This window comes from Carcharodon carcharias, chromosome 12, assembly GCF_017639515.1.
Source record: "Carcharodon carcharias isolate sCarCar2 chromosome 12, sCarCar2.pri, whole genome shotgun sequence".
NCBI lineage: Eukaryota > Metazoa > Chordata > Chondrichthyes > Lamniformes > Lamnidae > Carcharodon > Carcharodon carcharias.
The window spans coordinates 1,317,665-1,338,131 of NC_054478.1; the positions used below are offsets into that span (position 1 = coordinate 1,317,665).

At 45.0% G+C, this 20,467-nt stretch overlaps 1 protein-coding gene across 3 annotated transcripts in view; it reads right to left on the reverse strand.

Moving 5' to 3' along the window:
- Nucleotides 1–20,467, reverse strand: part of ankzf1 (ankyrin repeat and zinc finger peptidyl tRNA hydrolase 1) — a 96,490-nt gene that overhangs the window by 9,214 nt on the left and 66,809 nt on the right. For all 3 annotated transcript variants that reach the window (XM_041201402.1, XM_041201403.1, XM_041201401.1), the window contains one exon: nt 15,819–15,930. In XM_041201402.1, the coding sequence (XP_041057336.1) occupies nt 15,819–15,930 (112 nt within the window). The remainder of the gene's footprint in view (nt 1–15,818; nt 15,931–20,467) is intronic.

Genomic DNA, 20,467 nt, shown 5'->3' on the forward strand with positions numbered 1-20,467 from the left:
TGTATAATAACACACTGTCACTGGGTATAAACTACCCCCCCTGTATAATAACACACTGTCACTGGGTATAAACTACCCCCCCTGTATAAGAACACACTGTCACGGGGTATAAACCCCCCCCCCCATATAATAACACTGTCACTGGGTATAACCCCCCACCCCATATAATAACACTGTCACTGGGTATAATATCCCCCCCCATATAATAACACTGTCACTGGGTATAACCCCCCCACCATATAATAACACTGTCACTGGGTATAACCTCCCCCCCGCCATATAACACTGTCACTGGGTATAATATCCACCCCTTATAATAACACTGTCACTGGGTATAACCCTCCCACCATATAATAACACTGTCACTGGGTATAACCTCCCCCCTGCCATATAATAACACTGTCACTGGGTATAACCACCCCCCATATAATAACTGTCACTGGGTATAATCCCCGCTGTATAATAACACACTGTCACTGGGTATAAACTACACCCCCCTGTATAATAACACACTGTCACTGGGTATAAACTACCCCCCCTGTATAAGAACACACTGTCACTGGGTATAAACCCCCATTGATTAACAACACACTGTCACTGGGTATAACCCCTCCCACCCCTGTATAAGAACACACTGTCACTGGGTACAACACCCCACCTGTATAATAACACACTGTCACTGGGTACAACACCCCACCTGTATAATAACACACTGTCACTGGGTACAACACCCCACCTGTATAACACACTGTCACTGGGTACAACATCCCACCCTCCCATGTATAATAACACACTGTCACTGGGTAAAATGCGCCCACCTGTATAAGAACACACTGTCACTGAGTATAACCCCACCTGTATAATAACACACTGTCCCTGAGTATAACCCCACCTGTATAATAATACTGTCACTGGGTATAATGCGCCCACCTGTATAATAACACACTGTCACTGAGTATAACCCCTCCTGTATAATAACACACTGTCCCTGAGTATAACACCACCTGTATAATAACACAGTCACTGAATATAACCCCTCCTGTATAATAACACACTGTCCCTGAGTATAACCCCTCCTGTATAATAACACACTGTCCCTGAGTATAACCCCTTGTCACTGGGTTTAACCCCTCCTGTATAATAACACACTGTCACTGGGTATAACCCCCCACCCCAACCTGTATAATAACACACTGTCACTGGGTAAACACCCACTGTATGTATAATAACACTGTCACTGGGTAAACCCCTGTATAATAACACTGTCACTGGGTAAACTCCCCAATAATAACACAGTCACTGGGTATAACCACCACCTGTATAATAACACACTGTCACTGGGTCCCCCCTGTATAAGAACACACTGTCACTGGTATAACTGTATAATAACACACTGTCCAGTATAACCCCTGTATAATAATACTGTCACTGGGTACTGTATAATAACACACTGTCACTGGTATAACCCCTGTATAATAACACTGTCCTGTATAACCCCCTGTATAATAACACACTGTCACTAGGTATAACTCCATAATAACACTGTCCCTGTATAACCCCTCCTGTATAATAACACTGTCAGTATAACATAATAACACACTGTCACTGGGTATAACCCGTGTATAATAACACACTGTCACTGGGTATAACCCGTATAATAACACTGTCACTGGGTATAACACACTGTCCCTGAGTATAACCCCTCCTGTATAATAACACACTGTCCCTGAGTATAACCCCTCCTGTATAATAACACACTGTCACTGGGTATAACCCCTCCTGTATAATAACACACTGTCACTGGGTATAACCCCCCACCCCAACCTGTATAATAACACACTGTCACTGGGTATAACGCCCTCCCCACCGCCCTGTATAACAACACCCTGTCCCCGAGTATAACCCCTCCTGTATAATAACACATTGTCACTGGATATAACCCCTCCTGTATAACAACACACTGTCACTGAGTATAACCCCACCTGTATAATAACATACTGTCCCCGAGTATAACCCCTCCTGTATAATAACACACTGTCCCCGAGTATAACCCCTCCTGTATAATAACACATTGTCACTGGATATAACCCCTCCTGTATAACAACACACTGTCACTGAGTATAACCCCACCTGTATAATAACACACTGTCACTGAGTATAACCCCACCTGTATAATAACACACTGTCCCCGAGTATAACCCCTCCTGTATAATAACACATTGTCACTGGATATAACCCCTCCTGTATAACAACACACTGTCACTGAGTATAACCCCACCTGTATAATAACACACTGTCCCCGAGTATAACCCCTCCTGTATAATAACACACTGTCACTGAGTATAACCCCCTCCCCTCCCACCCCCCCCCACCCCCCCCCCCCCCCGCCCACCACCCTGTATAATAACACCCTGTCCCTGAGTATAACCCCTCCTGTATAATAACACAGTCACTGGGTATAACCCCACCTGTATAATAACATACTGTCACTGGGTATAACTCCCCCCACCCCTGTATAATAATACTGTCACTGGGTATAACCCCCCCTGTATAATAACACACTGTCACTAGGTATAACTCCACCCCTGTGTAATAACACACTGTCACTGGATATAACCCGTCCCGGCCCTGTATAATAACACTGTCACTGGGTATAACCCCCCCCTGTATAATAACACACTGTCACTGGGTACAACACCGCAACCCCCCATGTATAATAACACACTGTCACTGGGTATAAACCACCCCCCCTGTATAATAACACACTGTCACTGGATAAAAACCCCCTTTGATTAACAACACACTGACACTGGGTATAACCCCTCCCAGCCCTGTATAATAACACACTGTCACTGGATATAACCCGGCCCGGCCCTGTATAATAACACACTGTCACTGGGTATAACCCCCCCCTGTATAATAACACACTGTCACTGGGTACAACACCGCACCCCCCCTGTATAATAACACACTGTCACTGGGTAAAAACCCCCATTGATTAACAACACACTGTCACTGGGTATAACCCCTCCCACCCCTGTATAAGAACACACTGTCACTGGGTACAACCGCCCACCTGTATAACAACACACTGTCACTGGGTAAAACCCCCCATTGATTAACAACACACTGTCACTGGGTATAACCCCTCCCACCCCTGTATAAGAACACACTGTCACTGGGTACAACCGCCCACCTGTATAACAACACACTGTCACTGGGTACAACACCCCACCTGTATAATAACACACTGTCACTGGGTACAACACCCCACCTGTATAATAACACACTGTCACTGGGTACAACACCCCACCTGTATAATAACACACTGTCACTGGGTACAACACCCCACCTGTATAATAACACACTGTCACTGGGTACAACACCCCACCTGTATAATAACACACTGTCACTGGGTACAACACCCCACCTGTATAACACACTGTCACTGGGTACAACACCCCACCCTCCCATGTATAATAACACACTGTCACTGGGTAAAATGCGCCCACCTGTATAAGAACACACTGTCACTGAGTATAACCCCACCTGTATAATAACACACTGTCCCTGAGTATAACCCCACCTGTATGATAATACTGTCACTGGGTATAATGCGCCCACTTGTATAATAACACACTGTCACTGAGTATAACCCCTCCTGTATAATAACACACTGTGCCTGAGTATAACACCACCTGTATAATAACACACTGTCACTGAATATAACCCCTCCTGTATAATAACACACTGTCCCTGAGTATAACCCCTCCTGTATAATAACACACTGTCCCTGAGTATAACCCCCTCCCCACCGCCCTGTATAACAACACCCTGTCCCCGAGTATAACCCCTCCTGTATAATAACACACTGTCACTGGGTATAACCCCCTCCCCACCGCCCTGTATAACAACACCCTGTCCCCGAGTATAACCCCTCCTGTATAATAACACACTGTCACTGGATATAACCCCTCCTGTATAATAACACACTGTCACTGAGTATAACCCCACCTGTATAATAACACACTGTCACTGGGTATAACCCCCTCCCCACCGCCCTGTATAACAACACCCTGTCCCCGAGTATAACCCCTCCTGTATAATAACACACTGTGATTGGATATAACCCCCTCCCCACCGCCCTGTATAATAACACACTGTCACTGAGTATAACCCCTCCTGTATAATAACACACTGTGATTGGATATAACCCCTCCTGTATAATAACACACTGTCACTGAGTATAACCCCACCTGTATAATAACACACTGTCCCTGAGTATAACCCCCTCCCCACCGCCCTGTATAACAACACCCTGTCCCCGAGTATAACCCCTCCTGTATAATAACACACTGTCACTGGATATAACCCCTCCTGTATAATAACACACTGTCACTGAGTATAACCCCACCTGTATAATAACACAGTCACTGGGTATAACCCCACCTGTATAATAACATACTGTCACTGGGTATAACTCAACCCACCCCTGTATAATAATACTGTCACTGGGTATAACCCCACCTGTATAATAACACACTGTCACTGAGTATAACCCCACCTGTATAATAACACACTGTCACTGAGTATAACCCCTCCTGTATAATAACACACTGTCCCTGAGTATAACCCCCTCCCCACCGCCCTGTATAACAACACCCTGTCCCCGAGTATAACCCCTCCTGTATAATAACACACTGTCACTGAGTATAACCCCACCTGTATAATAACACAGTCACTGGGTATAACCCCACCTGTATAATAACATACTGTCACTGGGTATAACTCAACCCACCCCTGTATAATAATACTGTCACTGGGTATAACCCCACCTGTATAATAACACACTGTCACTGAGTATAACCCCACCTGTATAATAACATACTGTCACTGGGTATAACTCAACCCACCCCTGTATAATAATACTGTCACTGGGTATAACCCCACCTGTATAATAACACACTGTCACTGAGTATAACCCCACCTGTATAATAACACACTGTCACTGAGTATAACCCCCTCCCCTCCCCCCCCACCCCACCCCCACCACCCTGTATAATAACACCCTGTCCCCGAGTATAACCCCTCCTGTATAATAACACAGTCACTGGGTATAACCCCACCTGTATAATAACATACTGTCACTGGGTATAACCCAATCCACCCCTGTATAATAATACTGTCACTGGGTATAACCCCCCCTGTATAATAACACACTGTCACTGGGTATAACCCCCCCTGTATAATAACACACTGTCACTAGGTATAACTCCACCCCTGTGTAATAACACACTGTCACTGGGTATACCCCCCCCCCCCCCCTGTATAATAACACACTGTCACTGGGTAAAAACCCCCTTTGATTAACAACACACTGACACTGGGTATAACCCCTCCCAGCCCTGTATAATAACACACTGTCACTGGGTATAACCCCCCCTGTATAATAACACACTGTCACTGGGTACAACACCCCACCTGTATAATAACACACTGTCACTGGGTACAACACCCCACCTGTATAATAACACACTGTCACTGGGTACAACACCCCACCTGTATAATAACACACTGTCACTGGGTACAACTCCACCCCTGTGTAATAACACACTGTCACTGGGTATACCCCCCCCCGTATAATAATACACTGTCACTGGGTAAAAACCCCCTTTGATTAACAACACACTGACACTGGGTATAACCCCTCCCAGCCCTGTATAATAACACACTGTCACTGGATATAACCCGGCCCGGCCCTGTATAATAACACACTGTCACTGGGTATAACCTCCCCCTGTATAATAACACACTGTCACTGGATACAACACCGCAACCCCCCATGTATAATAACACACTGTCACTGGGTATAAACCACCCCCCCTGTATAATAACACACTGTCACTGGGTAAAAACCCCCTTCGATTAACAACACACTGACACTGGGTATAACCCCTCCCAGCCCTGTATAATAACACACTGTCACTGGGTATAACCACCCCCCTGTATAATAACACACTGTCACTGGGTATAACCCCCCCCTGTATAATAACACACTGTCACTGGGTACAACACCGCACCCCCCCATGTATAATAACACACTGTCACTGGGTATAAACCACGCCCCCTGTATAATAACACACTGTCACTGGGTAAAAACCCCCATTGATTAACAACACACTGTCACTGGGTATAACCCCTCTCACCCCTGTATAAGAACACACTGTCACTGGGTACAACCGCCCACCTGTATAATAACACACTGTCACTGGGTATAACCACCCCCCTGTATAATAACACACTGTCACTGGGTATAACCCCCCCCTGTATAATAACACACTGTCACTGGGTACAACACCGCACCCCCCCATGTATAATAACACACTGTCACTGGGTATAAACCACGCCCCCTGTATAATAACACACTGTCACTGGGTAAAAACCCCCATTGATTAACAACACACTGTCACTGGGTATAACCCCTCTCACCCCTGTATAAGAACACACTGTCACTGGGTACAACCGCCCACCTGTATAACAACACACTGTCACTGGGTAAAAACCCCCATTGATTAACAACACACTGTCACTGGGTATAACCCCTCCCACCCCTGTATAAGAACACACTGTCACTGGGTACAACCGCCCACCTGTATAACAACACACTGTCACTGGGTACAACACCCCACCTGTATAACAACACACTGTCACTGGGTACAACACCCCACCTGTATAATAACACACTGTTACTGGGTACAACACCCCACCTGTATAATAACACACTGTCACTGGGTACAACACCCCACCTGTATAATAACACACTGTCACTGGGTACAACACCCCACCTGCATAACACACTGTCACTGGGTACAACACCCCACCCTCCCATGTATAATAACACACTGTCACTGGGTAAAATGCGCCCACCTGTATAAGAACACACTGTCACTGAGTATAACCCCACCTGTATAATAACACACTGTCCCTGAGTATAACCCCACCTGTATGATAATACTGTCACTGGGTATAATGCGCCCACTTGTATAATAACACACTGTCACTGAGTATAACTCCTCCTGTATAATAACACACTGTCCCTGAGTATAACACCACCTGTATAATAACACACTGTCACTGAATATAACCCCTCCTGTATAATAACACACTGTCCCTGAGTATAACCCCTCCTGTATAATAACACACTGTCACTGGGTATAACCCCCTCCCCACCGCCCTGTATAACAACACCCTGTCCCCGAGTATAACCCCTCCTGTATAATAACACACTGTCACTGGATATAACCCCTCCTGTATAATAACACACTGTCACTGAGTATAACCCCACCTGTATAATAACACACTGTCACTGGATATAACCCCTCCTGTATAATAACACACTGTCACTGAATATAACCCCACCTGTATAATAACACACTGTCACTGGGTATAACCCCCTCCCCACCGCCCTGTATAACAACACCCTGTCCCCGAGTATAACCCCTCCTGTATAATAACACACTGTCACTGAGTATAACCCCACCTGTATAATAACACACTGTCACTGAATATAACCCCTCCTGTATAATAACACACTGTCACTGAGTATAACCCCACCTGTATAATAACACACTGTCACTGGATATAACCCCTCCTGTATAATAACACACTGTCACTGAGTATAACCCCACCTGTATAATAACACACTGTCACTGGGTATAACCCCCTCCCCACCGCCCTGTATAACAACACCCTGTCCCCGAGTATAACCCCTCCTGTATAATAACACACTGTCACTGAGTATAACCCCACCTGTATAATAACACACTGTCACTGAATATAACCCCTCCTGTATAATAACACACTGTCACTGAGTATAACCCCACCTGTATAATAACACACTGTCACTGAATATAACCCCTCCTGTATAATAACACACTGTCACTGAGTATAACCCCACCTGTATAATAACACACTGTCACTGGATATAACCCCTCCTGTATAATAACACACTGTCACTGAGTATAACCCCACCTGTATAATAACACACTGTCACTGGGTATAACCCCCTCCCCACCGCCCTGTATAACAACACCCTGTCCCCGAGTATAACCCCTCCTGTATAATAACACACTGTCACTGAGTATAACCCCACCTGTATAATAACACACTGTCACTGAATATAACCCCTCCTGTATAATAACACACTGTCACTGAGTATAATCCCACCTGTATAATAACACACTGTCACTGAGTATAACCCCTCCTGTATAATAACACACTGTCACTGAGTATAACCCCTCCTGTATAATAACACACTGTCACTGAGTATAACCCCACCTGTATAATAACACACTGTCACTGAATATAACCCCTCCTGTATAATAACACACTGTCACTGAGTATAACCCCACCTGTATAATAACACACTGTCACTGAGTATAACCCCTCCTGTATAATAACACACTGTCACTGAGTATAACCCCACCTGTATAATAACACACTGTCACTGAGTATAACCCCTCCTGTATAATAACACACTGTCACTGAGTATAACCCCTCCTGTATAATAACACACTGTCACTGAGTATAACCCCACCTGTATAATAACACACTGTCCCCGAGTATAACCCCTCCTGTATAATAACACACTGTCACTGAGTATAACCCCCTCCCCCCCCCCACCCCACCCCCACCACCCTGTATAACAACACCCTGTCCCCGAGTATAACCCCTCCCACCCCTGTATAATAACACACTGTCACTGGGTATAACCCCACCTGTATAATAACATACTGTCACTGGGTATAACTCACCCCACCCCTGTATAATAATACTGTCACTGGGTATAACCCCCCCTGTATAATAACACACTGTCACTAGGTATAACTCCACCCCTGTGTAATAACACACTGTCACTGGGTATACCCCCCCCCCCCTGTATAATAACACTGTCACTGGGTAAAAACCCCCTTTGATTAACAACACACTGACACTGGGTATAACCCCTCCCACCCCTGTGTAATAACACACTGTCACTGGGTATACCCCCCCCCCCCTGTATAATAACACACTGTCACTGGGTAAAAACCCCCTTTGATTAACAACACACTGACACTGGGTATAACCCCTCCCAGCCCTGTATAATAACACACTGTCACTGGATATAACCCGTCCCGGCCCTGTATAATAACACACTGTCACTGGGTATAACCCCCCACTGTATAATAACACACTGTCACTGGGTACAACACCGCACACCCCCCATGTATAATAACACACTGTCACTGGGTATAACACCCCCCTGTATAATAACACACTGTCACTGGGTATAACCCCCCCCTGTATAATAACACACTGTCACTGGGTACAACACCGCCCCCCCACCTCCCATGTATAATAACACACTGTCACTGGGTACAACACCGCCTCCCGCCCCCCATGTATAATAAGACACTGTCACTGGGTATAACACCCCCGTGCATAATAACAAACTGTCACTGGGTATAATACACCCCCCTCTCCTCTAAAATAACACACTGTTACTGGGTATAACTCTGCCCCTGTATAATAACACATTGTCACTGGGAATACCCCGCCCCCTGTATAATAACACAATGTCACTGGGTCTAACCCCATCCCCTATAATAAAACTGTCACTGGGTATAACCCCCCCTATATAATAACACACTGTGACTGGGTATAACCCTCCCTGTATAATAACACACTGTCACTGGGAATAACTCGCCCTGTATAATAACACACTGTCACTGGGTATAACCCCACCATAGAATCATAGAAAAAGGCCCTTCAGCCCATCGAGTCTGCGCTGGTCAAACAAGTACCCAACTATTCTAATCCCATTTTCCAGCACTAGGCCCATAGCCCTGTATGTCATGGCATCGCAAGTGTACATCCAAATATTTCTTAAATGTTATGAGGGTTTTTGCCTCTACCACCCTTTCAGGCAGTGAGTTCCAGATTCCCACCACCCTCTGGGTGAAAAAAGTCTTCCTGTATAATAACACACTGTCACTGGATATAACCCGTCCCGGCCCTGTATAATAACACACTGTCACTGGGTATAACCCCCCACTGTATAATAACACACAGTCACTGGGTACAACACCGCACACCCCCCATGTATAATAACACACTGTCACTGGGTATAACACCCCCCTGTATAATAACACACTGTCACTGGGTATAACCCCCCCCTGTATAATAACACACTGTCACTGGGTACAACACCGCCCCCCCACCTCCCATGTATAATAACACACTGTCACTGGGTACAACACCGCCCCCCGCCCCCCATGTATAATAAGACACTGTCACTGGGTATAACACCCCCGTGCATAATAACAAACTGTCACTGGGTATAATACACCCCCCTCTCCTCTAAAATAACACACTGTTACTGGGTATAACTCTGCCCCTGTATAATAACACATTGTCACTGGGAATACCCCGCCCCCTGTATAATAACACAATGTCACTGGGTCTAACCCCATCCCCTATAATAAAACTGTCACTGGGTATAACCCCCCCTATATAATAACACACTGTGACTGGGTATAACCCTCCCTGTATAATAACACACTGTCACTGGGAATAACTCGCCCTGTATAATAACACACTGTCACTGGGTATAACCCCACCATAGAATCATAGAAAAAGGCCCTTCAGCCCATCGAGTCTGCGCTGGTCAAACAAGTACCCAACTATTCTAATCCCATTTTCCAGCACTAGGCCCATAGCCCTGTATGTCATGGCATCGCAAGTGTACATCCAAATATTTCTTAAATGTTATGAGGGTTTTTGCCTCTACCACCCTTTCAGGCAGTGAGTTCCAGATTCCCACCACCCTCTGGGTGAAAAAAGTCTTCCTCACATCCCCTCTAAACATCCTGCCCCTTACCTTAAAGCTATGCCCCCTGGTTGTTGATCCCTCCACCAAGGGGAAAAGTTCCTTCCTGTCTACCCTATCTATGCCCCTCATAATTTTATACACCTCAATCATGTCCCTCCTCGATCTCCTCTGCTCCATAGAAAATAACCCCACTCTATCCAATCTCTCCTCATAACTAATGCTCTCCAGCCCAGGCAACATCCTGGTAAATCTCCTCTGCATTCTTTCTAGTGCAATCACATCCTTCCTATAATGCGGATTGCTGAACTGCACACAATACTCTAACTGTGGCCTAACCAGCGTTTTATACAGTTCCAGCATAACTTCCCTGCTTTTATATTCTATGCCATGGCTAATAAAGGCAAGTATCTCATACGCCTTCTTAACCACCTAATTTACCTGTCCTGCTACCTTAAGGGACCGGTGGACATTAGGTCCCTCTGATCCTCAGTACCTCCCAGGGTCCTGCCATTCATCGTGTATTCCCGTGCCTTGTTTGTCCTGCCCAAGTGCATCACCTCACACTTATCCGAATTAAATTCCATTTGCCACTGATCAGCCCATCTGACCAGCCTGTCTATATCCTCCTGTAATCTAAGGTTATCCTCCTCACTATTTATCACCCCACCAATTTTCAGGTCGTCTGCGAACTTACTGATCAACCCTCCTACATTCAACTCTAAATCATTTATACATACCACAATCAGCAAGGGACCCAACACTGAACCCTGTGGAACCCCACTGGACACAGGCATCCAGTCACAAAAACACCCCTCGACCATCACCCTCTGCTTCCTGCCACTCAGCCAATTCTGGATCCAATTTGCCAAATTGCCTTGGATCCCATGGGTTCTTACCTTCATTATCAGTCTCCTATGCGGGACCTTATCAAAAGCCTTGTTGAAGTCCAAGTAGACTACGTCAAATGCATTGCCCTCATTTACACACCTGGTCACCTCTTTGAAAAATTCAAATTGGTCAGACATGACCTCCCCTTAACAAAACCACGCTGACTGTCCTTGATTAATCCCTGCCTCTCCAAGTGTAGATTAATTCTGTCCCTCAGAATTGCTTCCAATAGTTTCCCCACCACTGAGGTTAGACTGACTGGCCTGTAGTTCCCTGGTTTATCCCTTCCTCCTTTCTTGAATAACGGTACCACACTGGCTGTCCTCCAGTCCTCTGGCACCTCTCCTGTGGCCAGAGAGGGATTGAAAATTATTCCAGCACCCCTGCTATCTCTTCCCTTGCCTCACTCAACAGCCTGAGATAGATTTCATCCAGGCCTGGAGATTTATCTACTTTTAAGCCTGCCAGACCACTTAGAACCTCCTCCCTTTCTATGCTAATTTCTTTAATTATATCACAGTCCTTTTGCCTGATTCCCATACCCATGTCTTCCCTCTCACTTCTGAACACTGACACAAAGTATTCAATTAGAACCCTACCTATGTCTTCCGGCTCCACACACAAATTACCACTATGGTCCTTAATGGGCCCTACTCTTTCCCTAGTTATCCTCTCTTAATGTACTTGTAAAATAACTATGGATTTTCCTTTATTTTACCTGCCAATGTTTTTTCATGCCCCTTTTTGCTCTCCTAATTTCCTTTTTAAGTTCCCCCTTACACATTCTATACTCCTCTAGGGCTTCTGCTGTTTTGAGCCCTCGGTATCTGCCATAAGCCTCCCTTTTCACTTTATCCAATCCTGTATATCCCTCGACGTCCAGAGTTCCCTGGATTTGTTGGTCCCATCCTTTATATCTTTACTGGAATATGTTGGCCCTGTACTCTCCCTATTTCCTTCTTGAATGAGTCCCACTGCTCTGACGCAGATTTGCCTAAAGGTAGCTGCTCCCAGTCCACTCTGGCCAAATCATATCTGATCTTATTCAAATTGGCCTTCCCCCAATTTAGAACTCTGATTTCTGGCCCATCCTTCTCCTTTTCCATAACAACCTTGAATCTAACGGAGTTATGATCACTATCTGCAAAATGCTCCCCCACTGATACCTCTACCACTTACCTGACTTCAATCCATAAAGCTAAGTCCAGGGCCGCCTCCTCTCTTGTAGGGCCTTCTACATACTGGCTTAAAAAGCTCTCCTGGATGCATATTAAGAATTCCGCTCCCTCTAAACCTATCACAATATGATTAACCCAGTTAATGTTGGGAAAGTTGAAATCCCCCACTATAACTACCATATTATTTTTACACTTCTCTGAAATTTGCCTACATATCTGGTCTTCTATTTCTCTCTGACTGTTTGGGGACCTATAGTACACTCCCAGCAATGTGATTGCTCCTTTTTTGTTTTTCAGTTCTACCCATATGGCTTCATTTGAGCAGCCTTCTAAGATGTCATCCCTCCTTACTGCTGTAATTGATTCCTTGAAAAATATTGCAATACCCCCCTCCTCTTTTACCTCCTTCCCTGTCTCGCCTGAAGACCCTATATCCTGGAATATTGAGCTTCCAATCCTGACCCTCTCTCAACCATGTCTCCGTGACAGCAATGACATCATAATTCCAAATGTTAATTTGTGCCCTCAATTCATCTGCCTTATTTGTCAGACTCCTTGCATTAAAATAAATACCATCCAACCTTGCCAAACTCTCTTGTGCCTTAACTGGCCTATAGCTTCTATGCCTTCCAGACTCACTTGCTCTCTCTTCTAATTTTGTCTGTGCATCTTCCCCCTGCTGAACCTCCTCTCAGGATCCCATCTCCTTGCCAAGTTAGTTTAAACCCTCCCCAACAGCACTAACAACCCCCTCTGCAAGGATGTTGGCCCCGTTCCAGTTCAGGTGCAAACCGTCTACCTTGTACTGGTCTCACCGCCCCAAGAAACGGTCCCAATGTCCAAGGAATCTAAAGCCCTCCTTCCTGCACCATCTCTCCAGCCACACATTTATCTAGATTAATCTCCTATTTCTACACTCACTAGCACGTGGCATCTGAAGTAATCCGGAGATTACTACCTTTGAGGTCCTGTTTTTTAATCTGTTTCCTTGCTCCCTAAATTCTGCTTGCAGGACCACATCCCTCTTTCTACCTATGTCATTGGTACTAATATGACAATCCAATCCTGTATATCTCTGTCTGTTTGCCCTCCCCCTTTAGAATGCCCTGCAGCCGTTCAGTGACATCCTTGACACTGGCACCAGGGAGGCAATGTATCATCCTGGAGCCATGTCTACGGCCGCAGAAACACCTGTCTGTTCCCCTTACTATTGAGTCTCCTACCACTATTGCTCTTCCCCTCTTTTCCTCACCCACTATGCAGCTGAGTCACTCAGTGCCATGAGCGTGGCTGCACTCCCCAGAGGAACCGTCACTCTCACCGTTTTCCAACACAGGCAAACAGTTCTCGAGCGAGATGCACCCTGGGGATTTCCTGACTACCTGCCTGACACCTTTCTTCAGACTGACAGTTACCTATTCCCTCTCTGCACTTCCGTAAGCTGTGGGGTGACCACGTCTAAAAACGTGCTATCCACGATACTCTCAGCCTCGTGGATGTGCCTCAGTGTCTCCAGCTGCTGCTCAAACACCGAAACTCGGAGCTCAAGTAGCTGCAGCTGGTGGCAATTCCTGCACACGTGGTCGGACAGAGCACAGGGAGTGTCTAGGACTTCCCACATGTTGCAGGCGGTACATAACACGGGACTGAGCTGCCCTGTCATGCCTCTAGTTGAAAAAAAAACCCTTAAAGTTAAATACAGTAAAAAAAAAAGTTAAATTATTTATGTGCTTTAAATAAAAACTAGAATTCTTACCTTTCCTTAGCCCAATCTACTTTAAACCGGAGAAAAACACCCACAACTCACCAATCAGCTCTCACCTTTGTGCTGATGTCACTTTTTTTAGTGACTGCTTCACGGTGATGCTGACTACAGGGCACTCTTCCCAGACACCCAGTGATACCCCCCCATATAATAACACTATCACTGAGTATAACCGCCCCCACCCACCTGTATAATAACACACTGTCACTGGTTATAACTCCCCACCTGAATAGCACACTGTTACTGGGTTTAGCCCCCCCTGCTTGTATAATAATACACTGTCACTGGGTATAACTCCCCACCTGAATAACACACTGTCACTGGGTATAACTCCCCCACCTGTATAATAACACACTGTCACTGGGTATAACACCGCCTCCCCCCCCCCCCACAATTATAAATAACATACTGTCACTGGGTATAACTCCCCACCTGAAAAATAACACACTGTCACTGGTTATAACACCCCCACCTGTATAATAACACACTGTCACTGGGTAAACCCCCCTACCTGTATAATAATACACTGTCACTGGGTAAAACCCCCCATTATAATAACACAGTCACTGGGTATAACCCCCCTAGCTGTATAATAACACACTGTCACTGGGTATAACTCCCCTACCTGTATAATAATACACTGTCACTGGGTATAACTCCCCTCCCTGTATAATAACACACTGTCACTGGGTATAACTCCCCTACCTGTATAATAATACACTGTCACTGGGTATAACTCCCCCTACCTGTATAATAACACACTGTCACTGGGTATAACTCCCCTACCTGTATAATAACACACTGTCACTGGGTATAACTCCCCTCCCTGTATAATAACACACTGTCACTGGGTATAACTCCCCTACCTGTATAATAATACACTGTCAATGGGTATAACTCCCCCTACCTGTATAATAACACACTGTCACTGGGTATAACCCCCTCACTTGCTCTATTCCTGCAGACATACCCTCTCCCCTTCATCACTCCCCCAGATGCCCCACCTCACCATACTGCGTACAATGCACTGGCTGCCTCTCCCTTATCTGCTCTGGCTAGCTCCTGGTATTGAAGGGGTGACTGCATTTCGATGTTCTTGCTGCTCTTTTACATTTACCTGGGCTTTTTTGTAGTCGTAGCGCCCTGGGTGGTCTGCCATGTATCGGCGAAACTCGTTCCTTGTCCCCTTGTTAGCGGAAACAGCATAAGGAGGCCTATTCTGTTTATCCCTGTAAAAAGCACACACACAAACATCACACAGGCAGTGCGTGCCCCGGGGGAGCATGGCACAGATACAGAGAACCCCCGGAAACGTGAACTCTCGGAAACATGACACGAAGCTGGACTTCTTTTCCTGGACCAATGGTTCAGAATTCCTGAAAATGATGCCCACAGCAAACACCAGCCTGCACTTCAAAAAATACAATATTCCACAAACAGCAATCATTAAACTGACTGAACAATCTATTTGTTTGAAAAACAGCTCAAGATCTCCAGTGTATGTCTGAGTCCAGGACAGGGAACTGGAGCTCAATTTAAGGTCTCATCTGAAAGATGGCATCTCCAGCAGTATAGTACTCCCTCAGCACTGACCCTCTGACAATGCAGCACTCCCTCAGTACTGACCCTCTGACAGTGTAGCACTCCCTCAGTACTGACCCTCTGACAGTGCAGCACTCCCTCAGTACTGACCCTCTGACAGTGCAGCACTCCCTCAGTACTGACCCTCTGACAGTGCAGCACTCCCTCAGTACTGACCCTCTGACAGTGCAGCACTCCCTCAGTACTGACCCTCTGACAGTGCAGCACTCCCTCAGTATTGACCCTCTGACAGTGCAGCACTCCCTCAGTACTGACCCTCTGACAGTGCAGCACTCCCTCAGTACTGACCCTCTGACAGTGCAGCACTCTCTCGGTACTGACCCTGTGACAGTGCATACTAACCTTTGCTGAATCATGTACCAGGACACCCAGATCCCTCTGTACCTCAGAGTTCCCCAATCTCTCTCCATTCAAATAATTTGCTGCTTTTCTATTCTTCCTGCCAAAGTGGACAAGTTCACAATTTCCCACATTATACTCTATCTGCCAAATTTTTGTCCACTCATAACTTATATATATCCCTTTGCGGACTCCTTATGGCCTCTTCACAACTTATTCCCCTGCCTATGGGACTGTGGAGTTGATTTACAATCAGAATGGCCATGGTCCTATTAAATGGTGGAGCAGGCTTGAGGGGCCGAGTAGCCTACTCCTGCTCCTAACTTGTGTGTTCTATCTTTGTGCCATCAGCAAATTCTGCAGCCATACATTTGGTCCTTCGTCCAAGTCATTGATAGAATTTTTTTTATTTACCCATGCAATGTGGGCTTTGCTGGCTGGGTCAGCATTTATTGCCCATCCTTAGTTGCCCTTGAGAAAGTGGTGATGAGCTGCCTTGTTGAACCGCTGCAGTCCATGTGGTGTAGGTACACCCACAGTGCTGTTAGGGAGGGGGGTGGGTTTCCAAAATTTGGATCCAGCGACAGTAAAGGAACAGTGATATATTTCCAAGTCAGGATGGTGAGTGACTTGGAGGGCAACTTCCAGGTAATTGTGCTCCCATGTGTCTGTTGCCCTTGTCCTTGAGTTCCTGCAGTGCATCTTGTAGCTGGTGCACACTGCTGCCACTGCTCATCGGTGGTGGAAGGAGTGAATGTTTATGGATGAGGTACCAATCAAGTGGCTGCTTTGTCTTGAATAGTGTCGAATTTTTTGAATATTGTGGGAGCTGCACTCATCCAGGCAAGTGGAGAGTATTCCATCACACTCCTGACTTGTGCCTTGTAGATAGTGGAGAGGCTTTGGGGAGTCAGGAGATGAGTTACTCTCTGCAGAATTCCTAGCCTTTGGTCTGCTCTTGTAGCCACGGTATTTATATGGCTAGTCCAGTTCATTTTCTGGTCAATGGTAATCCCCAGGACGTTGATAGTGGGGATTCAGCAATTGTAATGCCATTGAATGTCAACAGCAATGGTTAGATTCCCTCTTGGTGTCATTCTGAAAGGCATTTGATGCAGTGCTGCACAACAGATTTGTGAACCAAGTTATAGTTCATAGAATTAATGGGACATTAGCAACATGGATATGACTGTGACAGAAAACAGACAGTAGTGATTAATGGATGTTTTTTGGGCTGGAGGACTGTTTGTAGTGGAGTTCCCCAGGGGTCTATGTTGGGACCCTTGCTTTTCCTGATATATTTTAATGAAGTAGAGTTAGTGTGCAGGGCACAATTTCAAAATTTGCAGAGGACATGAAACTTGGTAGCATTGTGAACGTGAGATGGATAGTGTAGAATTTCAAAAGGACACAGACAGGTTGGTGAAATGAGCAGACAGGTGGCAGATGAATTTCAAAGTGGAGAAACGTGAGATGATTCATGTTGGCAGGAAGAACATGGAGAGACAATATAAAATACAGGGTACAACTCTAAAGGGATCAGAGGGACCTGGGTGTATCTGTGTTTAAGTCACTGATGGTGGCAGAACAGGCTGAGTGAGTGGTTAATAAACCATGTAGTATCCTAGGCTTTATCAATAGGGGCATAGAGTACAAGAGCAAGGAGGTTATGTTGAGCTTGTGTAAGACATTAGTTTGGCCTCAGCTGGAGTATTGTGTCCAGTTCTGTGGGCTGTACTTTAGGAAGGATGTGAAGGCATTGGAGAGAGTGCAGAAAAGATTCACAGAATAGTTCCAGGAACTTCAGTTCTGAAGATAGATTGAAGAAGTTGGGACAGTTTTCCTTGGAGAAAAGGCAGCTGAGAGGGGATTTGGTAGAGGTTTTCAAAATCATGATGGGTCCTGGACAGAGTAGAAACTGTTCTCATTGGTGGAAGGATCGAGAATTAGAGGGCACAAATTTCAATGTGTTTGACAAAAGAAGCAAAAGTGATACAAGATAAAACATTTTCACACAGAGTGGTTAGGGTCTGGAACGCATTTCCTGAGAGTGTGGTAGAGGCAGGTTCAGTTGAAGCATTCAAAAGGGAATTAGATTGTTATCTAAAGAGGAATAATGTGCAGGGTTACGGGGAGAAGGGCACTAGGAATTATTCATTCAGAAAGCTAGTGTAGATAACATGGGCTGAATGGACTCCTTCTGTGCTGTAATCATTCTGTGATTCTGTGATAGAGGTTGCAAATAGTTGAGGCCCTAGCACTGAAATCTGTGGTACTCCACTGGTTGCATTTTGCCAACCCAAAAATTACCCATTTATCCCTACTCTCTGCTTCCTCGTAGTTAACTAGTCCTCCATCCATTCTAATATATTAATCCATACAAACATAAAATCTTTTTGTGCAGTCACACTTCTTGATGTGGCACTTTGTCAAATGCCTTTTGGAGATCTAAATACACCACATCTATAGGTTCTGAATTTTCCATGTTGCTTGTTACTTCCTCAAAGGACTCTAACAAGCTCGTTCATGATTTCTCTTTCACAAAACCATGTAGATTTTTTAAGTGCCCTGCTAAAATCTCATTAATAATAAATTCTGGAATTTTCCCTATAACAGATGTTAGGCTAATTGGCCTGTAGGTCCCTCCTTTCTTGGACAGAGTTAAATTCGCCATTTTCCAATCTGATGGGACCTTTCCAGAATCTAGGATATTTTAGAAAATTAAAATTAATGCATCTACTATCTCAGTAGCTACTTCTTTTAAGACCCTAGGATGAAGTTCATCAGGTCCTGGAAACTTGTCAGCCTTTAGTTCTAATAGTTTTTTCAGTATCTTTTCCTGGTGATTGTAATTGTTTAAGTTCCTCCCCCCCCCCGCCCTTTCACTTCCTGATTTATAATTATTTCTGGGATGTTACTTGTCTTCTATAGTGAAGGCAGACATAATATCTGTTCAATGCTCCTGCCATTTCCTTATTTCCCGTTATTAATTTCCCAGACTCACTCTCTAGAGAACCAACATTCATTTTTGTAAAGGGAATATCATTTTTCTTAATATTACTGTTGGATACTGAAGATGGCTTGTGGGGCTTTGTTTGTGTGTGTGTGTGTGTGTGTGTGTGTGTGTGTGTGTGCGCACGCGACTAATTTAATTAAAGTGAAGATAGTCAGGCTACAAGGTTTAATTCATCAAAAAGGTTAGGTGTAAAAACAGGCATTTTGAAATGGAAATGGATGAGTTAACATTTGCGTTTGCAGATAAGTTGAGAAGCTGTTTGAATTTCAAAGCGACATGACCAGAAGTTTTACCACTGGCAAGATCGTAAATAAATAAGGCAAAGTTATTCAGTTTATTTGCTGGCTAAAATGACAACATGAAAGATTTTTATAGTCTGGGAAAGGTAACTTCAAAAGAAAGTTTAAAATAATGGGTTTTAAAGATCAAAAGGGAGAAAATATATTTAAGATTGAAAGCTGTATGGTGAGTGGCCATGTGAGATCCTGAAAAGTGGTCTGTGTGAAGACAGACCTGTGAAAAGCAGCCTCCAGCCACCCCACAGAGATGCTTGCTTGTTCCAGAAAGCAAGGGTTTGTCAGGTGACAGAGAGAGAGAAGCTGTGAAAGACCTCCCTTATGGCACAGTGGGTACCTTGTGGTAATATTACTGGATGTTTTATAGATTAAGAATCTATATGGACTGTTGCCTGGAAAAGGGCATTTATTTGGGAGTCTAGCTAGTTAGAAATCTTTTGGGAAATGCTATGAGACTAAATTTAACCATGTAACTGTAATCTTGTGTGTTTAAGTTTCTTTTCCTTTGTTAAT